The 15,108-nt window shown below is 46.2% G+C and overlaps 1 protein-coding gene across 1 annotated transcript in view; it reads right to left on the bottom strand.

Moving 5' to 3' along the window:
* Window positions 1-14,868, bottom strand: part of SDC2 (syndecan 2) — a 60,920-nt gene extending 46,052 nt beyond the window's left edge. The window contains exon 1 of the mRNA XM_057400509.1: window positions 14,516-14,868. Coding sequence (XP_057256492.1) covers window positions 14,516-14,575 — 60 coding nt within the window. The 5' untranslated portion in view covers window positions 14,576-14,868. The remainder of the gene's footprint in view (window positions 1-14,515) is intronic.
* Window positions 14,869-15,108: the final 240 nt, after the last annotated feature.

Here is a 15,108-nt window from a genome sequence, read left to right as displayed (position 1 = left end):
CCTTTTCCTGATGCCGACTGTTGCAGCAGACCTTTCCACAGAGGCATGGGAAGAGGTCCCTCTGCCTTGAAGGAAAACACGGCTTGCAGCCCTCTGACTGTTGTGGGAAAAAGCTTCTAGCAAATCAAAGACTAAGACCAAAACTAGTTTTATCTGCAGAGGAGCCTATTAACAAAAGGCTTTGTACCAGATGACAACTCCTAACATTTTAGTCACAGTCCCACAGTAAAGCCCAGGACTAGTTATTTCTCATGGTCTTCATTTATCTTATTCTTTTCACATCAGCCTCTTCGCCACACATGCTTGTCCTTCATCACTGGAAACAAACCGCACCCAAAACACAGCAAGGTATTTTTGTGGTTTTTTTTTCCTGTGGCTACGACCAGCACAGGAGCTTTTGAATCAAACCAAATCAAATCAAATCAAATCAAATGGTGTTATTAGAAGGGAGGTATAAATATTGCTCAGAGAGGACTCTCATAGCTTGCTCCTCAAACAGGCTTCTCCTGAGCAGCACATCAAGGCTATTTCAAGTAGCACCTCCCATTTTTCACTCCTGAGTATCTAAAAGCCTGCCAGCTTAAGTAGCCAAAGGAAGAAATGGTTACTTAAGGGCAAGTGTAAATACCTTCGAAGGGGTGGGAGGAAGACAGGGTTGTATTAACAGGTTGCTCACCATGCAGGGTATGGCAAAACAAGCATTCAGACAGCAGCTCCTGAGCTGCAGATAATCCCCCCAGGCATGATGAAGCCCACCCTTCCTCTTCCCCCTGCACCATGCTCGGCACCTACAGAGGGTACATGAGCACCCCAGGGAGAAAACACTTCCCTCCCTGCATCGCCTGCCTTGAAAGTGTTCAATAGTGCACACATAGGTTTACACTTTGGGGTAAAACTCACCATTTTCCCCCCTGGTATCCACGGAAAGAGATTAGCACTCCAATACTTCATTAGCCAACAGCGCTAAGTATTCCACCAACTTGTGGAAACAGTAAAAAGCACTGAGGTTAACATATTTGGCGAGGCTCTGTCAAGCGGTTTGAGGTATTTTGTTTCAGGATAGCATAAGGAAAGCAGCTGTCACCTTGATTATAGTGCCCTCAGTAACCTGATATTTCTCCAACTAGTCCTAACTTCAGCCGGCTCCCCCTCCACTTGAGTAAACACAGTTACTGATCACTTCAACAGGCAGGTGGTGACTTGGACAAAAATAAGTTTTGAAGTGATGCCGTAGGCCAGAGCAGGAGCACCAGCTTCATCAGCACCTTGCACCTACCATTCCCATCCTTCCCCAGTCCACAAGGAAAATGCAAAGGCTTCCAAGGAAGCCTGATGAGCAGAGAGAAATGTCAAGCTGCAAAGTGGCTCCACACACTCACTTTCCCCAAAGCAAAGGGGTTGGGGGATGCAGTGCTTAAGTCATCCACATCTGCTTTAACACTTGTTTCACATGCACCAGTGCTGTCAGACACAGGTGATGAGTCAAAGATGGAGCTAGTATCCCTGACACAGTGACTCTTTTCCAGCCCAGACCAGTCACCTCCGGGTTTTCCCTTGAGTTATGGTCTGACCAAGACATGTCAGCAGCCCAGAAGCCCTTTCCCACCAACAGCTTTGCCAGTACTTTGGTCACTCCAGCCGCCTCCTCCCCACTCCCTCTTTCTCACTGCGGTAAGCTGAGTGAGCAGAAGGATTCCTGAGGGCGGGCAAAGCACCAAAGCAGACCCAGTTTTTCATCCACCTTTTCTTCTGCTCTTGGATCGAGTACCTGCAACATGAGACTGAAGAGCAGTGCCAATGCTAACAGTTACCTGGCTTGCCTGACAGCACAAAAGCAGCAGGGAGGGAAAAAATGAGTCTAATGAGGTTGGAAGCACAGGAGATTGCAAAGAAAAAGAGCAAATAAAGAACTTAAGGTACAAATTACAATTACAAAGTGCACTACAGTTACCATGTACTGTGCCGTATTGCTCAAAAATACCAGTAGCACAGGTCAAAAAGTGACATTTCTGGTAGGAAACTGGCAGTCTTAAACCATCACTGCAGTAATAATGGCATGAGAAAACATACAAGTGACAGGTTAGAATTTAGAAGACCTCAGTTCAGGTCATTTTGTTTGTTTTTATCTTCTAATAGAAACAGCCTGCACCTACATGGACAATAACACAGAGCACTACCCATCCCTGCAGTACACTCTATCATACCACCATTGAAAAATAGACTTTCCCCACGCCCCATTTTCTTTTGAATACAAAAGCCTATCAAGGCAAAATGTTGTTACATCTGCTTTGATTTATCCAAAGGAAAGTCAAAATGCTTACACTTTATGCAATAACTGATAAACTGACATAGCTCCATGGACGATGTTTTATAATTTAATGATTTATTTCCTTGGAAAAGAAAGCAAACTTTTATTTATAAACTGCTACATGTTTTAGAGGTGTTCACTGAAACAGGAATTCAGTGTAACACAAAGTCTTTACTTGTACATGCAGAGCCAGCACTGTGCTTCAGGCTTTGCAATTAGTCACGAAAAGACCCAGCAAATAAAAAAAAAGGCTTAAGGAAAGCTAATTGACAACTGCATAGCATAGGAGAAGGGCCCGCCTCTGCTTAATTGAAGGTCTTTTCTGTTAAGCTGTATGCTATATTTACCACCTGGCTTGCAATGGCTGCTTTTATTCAAATGCTCTGTGGTAAAATATATGCACGTGTAGGGGATGAAGACTTTATCATTGAAACCTTCTGCAAGAAATTAGGGGAATGAGAAAGGCTTGCACACTTCCGCAGCAAAATTAGGTCAGGACGCCTTTGAACAGCTCCATCTGAAGGCTGTGCCAGACTTCAGATCAAATACTTTTGAGTGCATTAGACCCAGTGGCTTAAGAGATGAACTTCTGCACTGCTGATAATTATTACTGGTGCTGTGCATTGCTGCTTCGCTCTCCACCTGTGGATAACTATAAATAGCTTACATTTTCCAGTCACTGACATATGCCACTCAGTTAACAGCACTTCCAAAACCCATCCTGTGTAACCACAAGTCACACATTTCACACATGATGACCACATAACTCCGCACGGATTGGGAAATTACTTGTCCCACACACACACTTAACTAAATGCTCCCAGAATATACATGTATGGCTAAATGACATTAGCATCACAGTAATAAACGATGTGAAGCTGTGAAGTGCCAAGTTGGTGATTCAAATGCAGATCTGTCTCTGCCCTCTGGTGCCTATGTACAGCCCTGAACGATGTGGCCAAGGAGCAGCACTGTGGCTCTGTCACCTCCCACCCTGCTTCACCACAGTCAACCCATGGCTGGTTCTCCCCTCCATGCCAGCTCCTGCTTTTAATTGGCTTCAGGGCTATCCCCAAATAAAGCATATTCCAGTACACAAAGGAATATGTGCATTCCAGGACAAAGGCCAAAGAACTGTCCCCAGATATATAAAGTAGTCAATTACTTACCTCTTCCCGGTTCAGATTTACTGTTCACACCCTGAGGTATGGGCAGTACAGCCCACCAGTCCCCAACCAATCATGCTTGTGTAAAATTTCATTAATAAATTAATCCATAAATAAACTACAACATCCAACCCCCAAAACTACTTCAAGGAGTAAGAGGGGGGTATATAGCCAAAACAGTAACTCTGGGGTCAGGTACACCTTTTTGTGGAGCTTAACAACATAACAAGACTGGCAGTAAGAAAATCAAAGCATTCAGAATTTTAAGTCTTTCAAAACTCACTTTTCCTTTTTGTTCTTTTAAGCTGTTAAAATTCACAGCTGAGTTTACCCCAGCAAGCCTGGCCCTTGGGAGGGCTGTTAAGATACACAGAAACATCCACCTCCAGTTTCCTACCGCTCCTTGTTTTGCTCTCCCATTAGGTGACACTACTAATTGCTGCTCTTGCAGCTAGCTGCCAGAGACTGCGCTAAGGAGGCTTTCTAATTAGGTTAGCTGAATTAAATAATGAGAGAGAGAGATTAGCTTTTTCTGTGCATCTCTAGAAAGCCACAGAGAAATCCCCAAAATACTCTTGCTAATCCTCCCTTAGGACCCCTTCATCTCTGATCACAGATACAGAAATGCCATGTGAGCTATAGTACGACACGGGAACTGTGTCAGCTCTGACTGTCTGTATAGCCACAATCTTCATGACACCTACCTTTTTGGAGACTGACAGCATCTGCCAGGATATTTCTCCTCAGCCTTTATACATTTAATAGAGTAAGATACTTGGATGTTATGTGAAACAGCAAGAAGTAACATGGTCATGTATCAGTCTCCTACAGGTATACTATAGAAGCACCACAGTTTTTTCCTAAACTAAGATTTTTTTTGTCATAACCAAAAGCTGCCCATTTTTTCCAGTGCAAATAGAGAGAAGGCTATGAAAGGAAAAACAAACAATCAAACAAAAAGCATCAAAACCAAATCCAACAACAAAAAAAATGATTGGCATCTGACCTCAGTAGCATCACTAAACATTCACAAGCCCAGAAGGTTTCTTTAACCCACAGACAAGTTTTGTGGCTCTCAAAAAAAAGTATCAGGAAGCCTTCATCACAATTAAGTTTATCTGGCTTTTGGTATATGACAATTTATGCCATCAGGCAGAAGACCAATTACAGGTATCTGTAAGAAGAGACCTACATCAAGATGCTAAGTCACCAGCTCTTGGTTAAGTGGGAGAGATACAGTCAAGAAAGCAGCATTAGTGAAAGCACAGAACTCTAAAACAGCCTAGGGTAGAATAAGCTTTTCAGGTTGTGAATCACAGTAAGAACAGGAACAAAAGGAAAGAAAGGTCATTTCCTCTTTCTAATGCCCTACAGTTACAAAACAGATGAGAAGTGGCATTTTCAGCACAGCAACACTATTAAGAGTACTGTCTCAGACCATTTTAGACCCAATGTTCTTGCATCATCAGGAACTCAAAAGTTCCCTCCATCCAGTGAGCCCCAGAATACTGGCATGGGCACACGTCTGTCTCCTCACCCAGCAGAAAAACTGAGTCTCACCAGAGGCAAACTCCCTCCCTCCTTCTCAGAGCATAGCGCTGCTCTTCAACAGGGCAGAGCTGCTTGGGCTAAACACAGCACAACTGGAGAAAACCAGTATGCTCCCCACTATTCCCAGTTTTTCTCTTTAGAGCAAAATGTTTCCAACTCATTCACATTATACAGTGCCAGCTATGCCTGAGCCCTGCCGGAGCTTTGAGGACAGAGGAAAGGCTGTGGTGGAGAATCAAATCAAAAGCACCTGTGGGAGCTACAGAGGATCAAATCATACTTATATTAAACCACAAGTGAAGAAACGAGAAGAAAAACATTTGTAAAGACCACCCTCATTTAAAGCTTTTTTTCCTGGTAAGTAAGGTTAGAGAAGCTGCTCCTCCCACCCTAATTTAGCCCAAGAGAATTATATTAAGACACTTTTGTTAACTGGAAGTCCTTTTTATGTTCTGTGGGGCATTTCTTTTCCTGACACTTAAAAGACACACTGCCTTTTGTAAAAGACACACACACACACAAGAATATAAAATATGTTAAAAAATATATGTGAAATAGAGATCTCTATAGAATGAAGATCTATATAAGATACACACACACAAACCCAGTTTCAAATACATTCCAAGCTAGAACAGTTGCAGAGCTCGGTGCTCAATCCTCTGCAGAAGACAGTCTCTGTGAACATATAATTTCAAACACCCTCCAAGAAGTTTATTTTCATGACGTTTTAGATGTCACATTTAAAAAAAATCAGCCTTCGCATATGAGAAATAATCAGGGAGCACGTGGCTGGAAAATGATAAGCAACTCCACCCAAGACAAGAATTTAGAAGATACATATGTCACATTAGTAACTTTTGCTATCTACCTTCAGAACTAGTTATCTTTCTTGTTCTACCAGGAGAAATTTGTGAGTTCCATATGCTACAGATGCTTAAGCCATTAATGATCCTAAAGCATTAATCTTCTAACATTGTATGCTGCCACAGCAGTTCTTGAGAACTTTTCACCTTCTCACAATGAGACTTAACACAAGCTAGTTAAACACCTAACCAAATTTCACACATCCTGTTCATGCTTCTCCTTGCTGCACAACCACTTCCATTCACTGGCTTGCATTGCCAACAGTGGCAAGTACCAAGCGCCCCTGAGCTCTCGACTGGAAGGAGATGCAGTCCCATGGCTAGGACAGGACCTGGAAGTTCTGCAAGCCCCCTTCCATGGAAAACTCAGAATATTGCTTCTCAGCAACACTATTTTATGCACATCCTTGCTGCAGGATTTATACATTATTATTATTTGTAGGACTAACCCATGCCTATTTTTCTTTATGACATGCCATAAATTTATATTCAACAGAAGCTCAATCTTCAGATGTCCCATTTCCATTATTTTGGACTAGCTTCACCTTTCTGCTTTGCTTCCCTTGCAGGTTTCCATTTTAAATAATAAGAACACCATCAATGTCACACCTCCATGCCTGCATATTTGAATGTGGAACTGCACAACACTGGAAAAGGATTCAAAAGGAAAGGCTTTGTGAAGGCTTTCACCTGGTAGCCAGTTTAAGTGATACATCAATTCTAGGATCTCCATATCCAGTATGAACACAGATAAACGAGTCAGCAAAGGAAGAATCTGTCTCCTGGACATCTCTCCTGCAGCCTGCATGATAACATCATGTATTCAAACCGATTATTAGCCTTCCCCTGAAGACCCCAGTGCAAAAACCAAACAAGATTCAGCTCTTAAAGCCAGAAAGAGATCAAGCCCATGGGACTTGGCTGGTCACAGCTGTGCTCTCCAGCTGCTGTGTCCAGCCAGCTGTTCCTGAAGGTACTGCAGAGTCACCACAGCTGGAATTAATGCAGCTCAGCCCAGAGAAAGAGGAAAGGTTGCTTCTACTTGTACAACTAATGGAGGGACAGGAGCAGACATACCAGAGAGGATCCTGGGGAAGGTAGGAGATGGAAGACCTAGTAAGGTCATTCATGTGGCAGCAAATAGATTACATTTTTAATTCTCTCTCAAAACATTCTTAGGCTATATCAGTCATGCACCCAACTGCTCCCTGAGAAGTACTTCATCTCCCAAGCTACATTAGCAGCACTGTTTCCTACAGATCTGCAAGACCATTACAGTCAGACGTCTGAAATACACTTCAAAACATAAGGATTGGCCACTTCACACTGATCTGAAAGGTGACAAGTGACCTCCATTAGTGTGGAAGCACCTCTAGAGAAAATTATGCTTTATTATGGTTAATCAAGCAGGAGCAAAGTATGTCTGACAACATAATATCTAATTACAGACAATACATTCTGGTTGTTGAGCAGAGTGCTGGTTTCTGCACATTTTGATTCAGTTCCTGTGTATAACACAAGCTGTTTGACCTTCTGAAAGTCCCTCTGTCTCCTTACCATTAATAGAAGTACAAAGTATGTATTTATCTTCATGCTCACAACTCAAACACAGCCAAATAGGTTTTTATTTGAACTTTCCCAAATCAATTCACCTTTGGAACACAACAATTTAGCTTAGAAGGGAGATTTCTGAAGAAGTTGTTTATATATAAACTAAAAATAGTGATTTTAGATGGAGCATCCAGCTCAGGCTTTAGTTAAGCACAGCTTACGTGACACACTAATAGCCAATCTACAGACAAGGCCAAGATCTGCAGACTCATGCCACCCTGTTAGTCATTATTTCACTTTAAATGAACCCTCTACTTGAGACGTCAACAAAAATAATTTGTTCAGCGCAAAAGTACTTGTTGCAAATGGTTGTTAACCACTATGTTTTTTCCTACTGCAATCAGTTTTCCAATACTTTTGAGGATTACATATATTTTGTATTTCTGCCTAAATATCTAGTACGCTTTTGAAAGCATCCCTCGGGGCTGAGCTAATCAAGAAAACAACATACATACAGAGAACTGTCGTTATTACAGGGTCAAACACTAATGCAATCTTTACTCAAGAGATTGCAAATTATACTTCAATGTAAGCAAGAGAAATCTTGTTCCGAAATCACTGAATAGTGCCATGTAACCTATGAATAAATTACTAGTCCTAAAAAGATTGCAGATAGCATTTTGTTGTTGTCTTGTAAGCATGAACTGAAGATAACTAAGCTAGTGAAGAGGGCTTTAAACTAAAGTTGCCAGAGGAAGGGAACTTCAATCAATCCCATTTCTACCAGTTTGGTGCAGGAGGAGATGCCAGCAGAAGATGCCCAAAGCCTGGAGAGGGATCACAGGTCAGCAGGAGAGCATCTGAAGAACAGCACAAAAGAACTCCAGCTACTCTAACCACGAAGTTGTCTTCCTTGAAGCCCAACTTAAATGCCTCTATGCAAACACATGGTGCAAGGGGAATAAACAAGAGGAGTTAGAGACGTGCACACACGCAGGGCTACAATCTGATTGGCATCGTGGAGAGGTGGTGGGATACCTTCTATGACTGGAATGTTAGAAAGGAAGGATACAGCCTCTTAAAGGAGGACAGGCAGGGGAGATGAAGAGGAGGTGTGGCCCTTGATGTCAATGGCCCTATGGAGCACATGGAGCTCTGCCTGGGGATGGATGAGGAGCCAACAGAGAGTTTATAGGTCAGGATTAAAGGGAGGCCTGGGACAGGTAACATTACCATTGGGGTCTGTTTACAGGCCACCCAACTAGGAAGACCAGGCAGATAAGACCCCCTATAGGCAAATAGGAGCAGCCTCATTCACAATCCCTGGTCCTCATGGGGGACTTCACCCACCCTGATATCTGTTAGAAGGACAACACAGCAGGGCACAAGTAATCCAGGAGGTTCCTGAAATGCATTAATGATAACTTCTCTCTCCAAGTGATTGAAGAGCCAACCAACAGAGATGGTTTAGATCTCTAAACTGGAGAGACATGGATCTGATGGATGGACCACTTGGCAGGTAAGGAATTGACTGGATGGTCACACTCAAAGAGTTGTGGTCAATGGCTTGATGTGGTGGCATTCAGAGGTCGGTACTGGGAGCAGCACTGTTTAATATCTTTGTCAGCTACACAGACAATTAGGATTAAGTGTGTCCTCAGCAGCTTTGCTGATGACACCGAGCTGCGTGATGTGGTTGACATGCTGGAGGGAAGGGATGCCCTCCAGACGAATGTATACATGCTGGAGAAGCGGGTCAGTGCAAAACTCATGAAGTTCAACCAAGCCAAGTGCAAAGTCCTACACCTGGTTCAGGGCAATTCCAAGCACAACTACAGGTTGGGCAGAGAATGGAAGAGCAGCCCTGAGGAGAAAGACTTGGGGGTCCTGGTTGACAAGAAGCTCAACATAAGCCAGCAATGTGCATGTGCAGCCCAGAAAGTTGATTCTCTCCCTCAGCTCCAGTCTCATGGGACCCCACCTGATGTACTGCATCCAGCTCTGGGGCCCCAACTTAAGTACATAGACCTTTTGGAATGAGTCTAAAGGGGTAGATTTAGACTGGATATAAGGAATAAATGCTTCACTGTGAGAATGGTGAGACACTGTCACAGGTTGCCCAGAGAAGCTGTAGCTGCCCCATCCCTGGCAGTGTACAAGGCCAGGCAGGACAGGACTTGGAGGAACCTGGTCTAGTGGAAGGTGTCCCTGCCCATGGCAGGGGATTGGAACTAGATGAGCTTTGAGGTCCCTTACAATCCAAACTATTCTATGACTCTATGATATCCAAACAAGCTGTTTGCAGAACAGCCTATAGCAATTCTCTCATGCTTGCTACAATATGGAGAGCAAAGCAACTTGAATATGGACCAAATTGCTTGCTCATGACTTGCACACACTCTCACAAATGCAGCAGCACAGAGGGCATCTTTATGACTTGCATTCAAGCAGGGTCTTAGATGGGCCTCAAATAAGCTTGCCAGTCTCAAACACAACATTTCTGTTAAAAATCATAGTCAGTCAAATCTATTCAGAAGACAAAAGAGTACTTCTCTATAAGAAGATAAGAGCCCTTTGTTCAGCTGCTGGGCTTTACTAAAGCCTGTAATTCTCTACCATAAAGAAAATGTTTAAACTGGTCAATGGCAAAAGTCAATTTGGTGAGATAATGTAATTAATAAATGCCATCCATATGCCTCTGTTTTACAGAGACAATTGGCCATGAAAAGCAGGGCAAATGGAAAGCTCTGAAAATGACCGGATGCTCTGCAGGGAGCTCAGCTGCTGCAGGGAGAAATGAGCTCTTCTCCAAACTCAGGACTCCCGGCCAAAACGTTACATTCCTCACCAAGGATAGCAGGTAGCTCTTCACCATCCTCCATGGAGGCATTTGATCATGGCTCAGTCTTTGACACAGGACTTTTCAGAACTCACACCTTTGCTGGCCAAGAAATTAGGCTTTGACCTCTGCTAGTCAAGAAATTAAGCCTCAATATGGTCATCCTGAAATTACATTCAAGGTTATGACCATAGAGACTTAGATCCATCAAACCTTCAAGCAAACCCAAGCCTTATGTCTCATTCTCCAAAGTCTACCATCCTTATTCCATTAGCTGCAGCAATAGCCTCAGAGGTATCATCTGCCCAAGAACCACAATCCCAGTACCTTACTTCAAACCCTGAGACATTTGCCCTGACTTGTTCCTGAAGATGATGCTCTCATCTACTTCCTTGATAAGGATCTGGAAAGAAATGCAGAGAAAACATCTCTGCACTTTAGGCCTGAATATTAAGTCAGTTCCAAGGCAGACCTCTAGGCTAAGATATTAAAAAGAGAAAATGTTTCAGTGTTTGATCTTGGGTCAAGACTCATCTGCTGTTTAATTTGTAAAAGATAAGATAAGCTAACCTGGGAGGGAAGCCTACTGCCAGAAAGTGGCTCCTGAGAACATCCAGCTAAAGAGTGGCTTCACTGCAGCACCAGAATTGTAATTCCCAAGACTGGTGGCAAAACCCACATCTCCCCCGAATTTCCAGTGCACAGCAGTGCAGGCAGCTGTTGGATTGGAGCATCCAGATGTTCAGCCAGAGCAAAGGAAGCAGTCATGGCAGATGCTGCTTCCTGATTCCAGGTGCTGCCAAGCCACAAAAAGCAAAGGATGGATATTTATTAATTCTACAGTGAGAAGAAAAAGCTCACATGAGCTGGGGAAGGGTGGAAATTAATCAAGACGAAAAAAGCTTCCAACCTTTCTTGGGAACTTCCTTGGCAATGCAGACTTTAACATGCTTAGGAGAGACATGCATGGCATATCAATCTGAAATGCCACCTATCTCTTCAGACCTTCTCTGTTCTCCTTTAATAACTATCTCCAAAGTCTAGCTGCCTTTTCAAAGAAGCCAACATTCCTCCTCTCCAACACATGATCAATTTTCCAAATTTGAAAAGCAAAATAACCATTAAAAACAAATACAGGAAAATTACAGCATTGTGCTTCTAAAATACTAAATACTTTTGAAAAATATATCAAATATTGCCCTTGGATCATCCTTCAATAACTACATTTATGCCAACAAATCAGCACTCAGACGCTTTCAGAAGAAACAGAAAGACCACCCAGTTGATGTTGATGCCTCAGTGCTCTATTCTACTGAAAGCCTAAAACACAACACCCCACCATGTATTGCTGACATGAAGCAAAGTCTCCAGACTCCAGAACTCTCACGAGGAGAGCCACTATTAACCTTCTGTTAGGAGAGCAGCATTCCAGCACTGCAGTATGCAGCACAACCTGCCAGCCAGCAAAGTTTCCCAACATGCGCTTGGGCTTGCGGAAAGGATCAGACCATCATACAAGCTCTGGAAAACCATTCATTTCACTGCTGCAAACCAGGATGAAACAGAAAGGTTTATCAGCCTCTTCCGAATGGGAGCTGACAAGTACAGCTGGATACTTGGCGCTGCTCTCTAGTGCTAAAATCAGCAACTGCTGACTCCCACCACCTCCAGGACTGGACCCAACCTTTTAAAAGGCACATCAAGCCTCTCATTTACAGAGTTTGCCTTTTCTTTCCAGCGGTTTCATATCACTCTCTTTCCCTCTCCTAAAAGCAAACCAGGAAACTTTCAATGTAGCTAAAAAGCACACTTTTTGACAGTCAGACAAGCCTGGGTGATTTCCTCACGTCCTTTCAGGCCCAACAGGGTTACTGGACCCCACTCTGATGTCTCACTGCACAGTGTGTTGATGGCAGCAAACCACCCTGATATCCACCAGCTTTGATGTGGGCAATGCTTGCCATCATGTGCAGGTTGGCATGAGCAGGTTGGACTCACCCTCTTTATCCCAGCCATGTCCCCAAGCACTGGCTCCCCCAGGGCAGCTGGTATAGCACAGCAGAGAGCATCTGTGTGCTCCCCCCCACCTTGCAACACACAGAGCACGCATCCAGCATGGACAAACCACTCCCAGGTTCAGGGGTGTTCTCATGTCCAGTAATTTTTGACACAGCTCTGACATCTACATGGCCCACCCCAGTAAAGAGGTTTGTTGGTTACATGAAGTAAACACAGGGAACTCACTGCTTTAGGAAACAAAATCTCCTGCTGCCCTACCCTCCCTTGCTTAAAAAGCTCCTGGATAATTTACTTGATCAGAAATGAGATTTCTACATTGCAGCTTTGCCTAGATAATAACAACAATAAATAGCAGAATCAAAGGGGAAGAAATTTAAAGCTAAACCACTTGAGAGTGCTCCGGAGAGCTAGCAGGGCTTTTTAAGCATCCAAATAAAATTCATCTTACAACCAGGACAACCTTCTGCAGAGACGACTCAATTGGTATGTATCTTTTCCCAGAGATCAGTCTACAGAATCCTACTTTAAGGGACCATGTAGCAGCTGCCAGACATAGTGAGAGGAGAAAAAAAGCGGGGAGGATAGGGGAAGAAAAAGAAAAAAACAACAACCTCCCTTCGCTTTTCCAATCTCTCCACAACTTTCTGGCAGAAGGGAGGGCGCTGCACCACCGCCAAGCTGCCCCCCCCCCCCCCCCCACCTCCCTCTCCCCCTGCCCCCCGAACCTCCTGACAACCCGTCTCACGCCGCCGCAGCGTGTGCATCCTAAGGCAAAACCCCATCAAACTTAATACTTTACTAATTACTGTAGCAGTTTAATAGTTCCTGCACCATTAGAGAGCTTCGTAATAACTACATTTCTATAAAATTAAAGTATATTGTCCCTCATTAGCCAAGAGTGTTTCTGCAGCGCTGTTACACTTCGCGGAAAAGGGACTCGCTGTTCTACACAGCCCTTTTTTAATTAGTTCTTAAGAAATGCATTTTGCAATTGTATCCTTAGAAATCCCTAATGATGAGCCAGATTTCATGAAGGCTGTGACTGGGCTAATTTATACAACTAGACAACTTCAAAAGTTAGCCCAAGCTAGTGACATTATTTAGTTCACTGGAGCGGCTCATTTTAATTGGATTAAATTGTCATGTTTTTTTAATTTCATAGTGAAACCTCAATTTATTATTTCCTAATATTTGCCCAAGCACTGCAACAGTGTCATCCGCATGCCTCCTTTCCCTCAGGACAATCTGAGTTTCGCCGATGGAAAAAGCTAAACCCCTCTGCCCGGCTGTCACCGGCTCCCTGCCGCGGAAGTGTGGGAGCGCTTAGCCGAGAGTTGGCTCTTCCAGAGGCACAAATCCCGGCAACCGAGTTAATTCCATTAAGCGCAGGGCCTCGCTTAGCAAATACACTTGTGGCTCGGAAAAAGTGTAAACAGCAGCATTATCCCGAGCATCTCGCAGCAAGCCCGCAGGGGAAGGGCTGGCGGGGCGGACGGCCGAGACAGGCGGCTAGCTGGGCGGCGCGCAGCGCTGCGCCCCTGTGCAACTAGAGGCGCAGCAGCGCTGCGCACCCGAAGGTTTTGGGGAGTCTTGAGCCTCGCAACCAAGGGTCGTTACTGCTTTCCCCCCCCCCTCATATTAGAAGCCGTGCGGGAAGAGTTGACTTTGCAAGGAGACGCTCCCGCCCCGCCGCCCGCAGAGCAGGGGGAAGGCGCGCTGCCCTCAGGCTGCTGCTCCCAGCGCCGGGCTGGGCACGGAGCCCCCGCGGGACGCAGCTCCCCGAGGGCTTCGGGACCCGACCCCACAGAGCCGCCGTCGCCCCTTGGCTGCCCCACGGCCTCTGAGTCCCCCTCCCTTCATCCCCCTCGCTCCGGGGCGGCTGGGAAAGAATCACCGGGGGGGCTCCGGGACCGGCAGGAGGACGGGTCGTTGCGGCAAACTTGGGCTGAGGCTCGCTGGAGGGCGACAGGGCGCTCCGCTCCGCTTCAGTCCGGGGGATCTCTTCTTTTGGAGGAGGGGGGTCTGCTGCTTGCAGAGCGCTCAGCTATCAACAGATGCCCCCTGGATCAGCCCCCTGCCCGGAGGTCCGCGATGCCGCAGGCAGAGCCGGGGCTGCGCGCCCCGCGCTCGGAGACGGAGCCGAAGCGGCTGCCCTCGTCCCTGTCCCGTCCCTCCGCGCCCCGCGGGGCCGCCTCCTCCCCTTCGCCCCGGCACTCACCGGCTGCCCGGAGGCGCAGGCCACGAAGCTGACGGTGAGCGCTAGCCACACGCCCCGCATTATTCCCGCGGAGCCGAAGCGGCGGCCGCCTGGGGCCGGGCACAAAGGAGAAACCGGGGGGCGGCGGCGCACAGCAGCGCCCGGGGGGCGCAGGGCAGGGCCGCTGGCGCCCTCTTGCCCACCGCTCTCCTGCAGTTCCACTCCGCGCTCCGCTTCGGCGCTGCCCGGCGGGCCCGATGTTGCACGGCGCTAGGGCGCCCGGCTTGCAGGCTGCTCGCTGCCGGCTCTGGTGCCTTCCCTCCGCCCCGAGTGCGCGGCGGCGGCGGCGCGGCTCCCAGTTAAACCCCGCAGAAATTCCTGCAGGATTACAACACAGATTGGCAGCTCCCCCAGCCAGTGGAAGGAGGCGGCGCGCCGCTGCCGCCGGCTCTCGCCCCTCGCAAATTCAAGCAACTTTCCCCCCCAACCCCTCCTCCTCCTTCGCTCCGGTCTCCCCTCTCTCGTCCTCCCCCCCCAGTGGAAAACATGAGCAGCGCCGCGGGCCGACCGAGCGAGGGCTGGCCCGGTATAAAAGCGGGGCCGTGGAAAAGCTC

Source organism: Pezoporus wallicus, unplaced genomic scaffold (genome assembly GCF_028554395.1).
Source record: "Pezoporus wallicus isolate ANWC-B61680 ecotype Strahan unplaced genomic scaffold, APGP_CSIRO_Pwel_v1 contig_7985, whole genome shotgun sequence".
NCBI classification, from domain to species: Eukaryota; Metazoa; Chordata; class Aves; order Psittaciformes; family Psittacidae; genus Pezoporus; species Pezoporus wallicus.
This window is presented reverse-complemented; position numbering and strand designations above follow the sequence as displayed.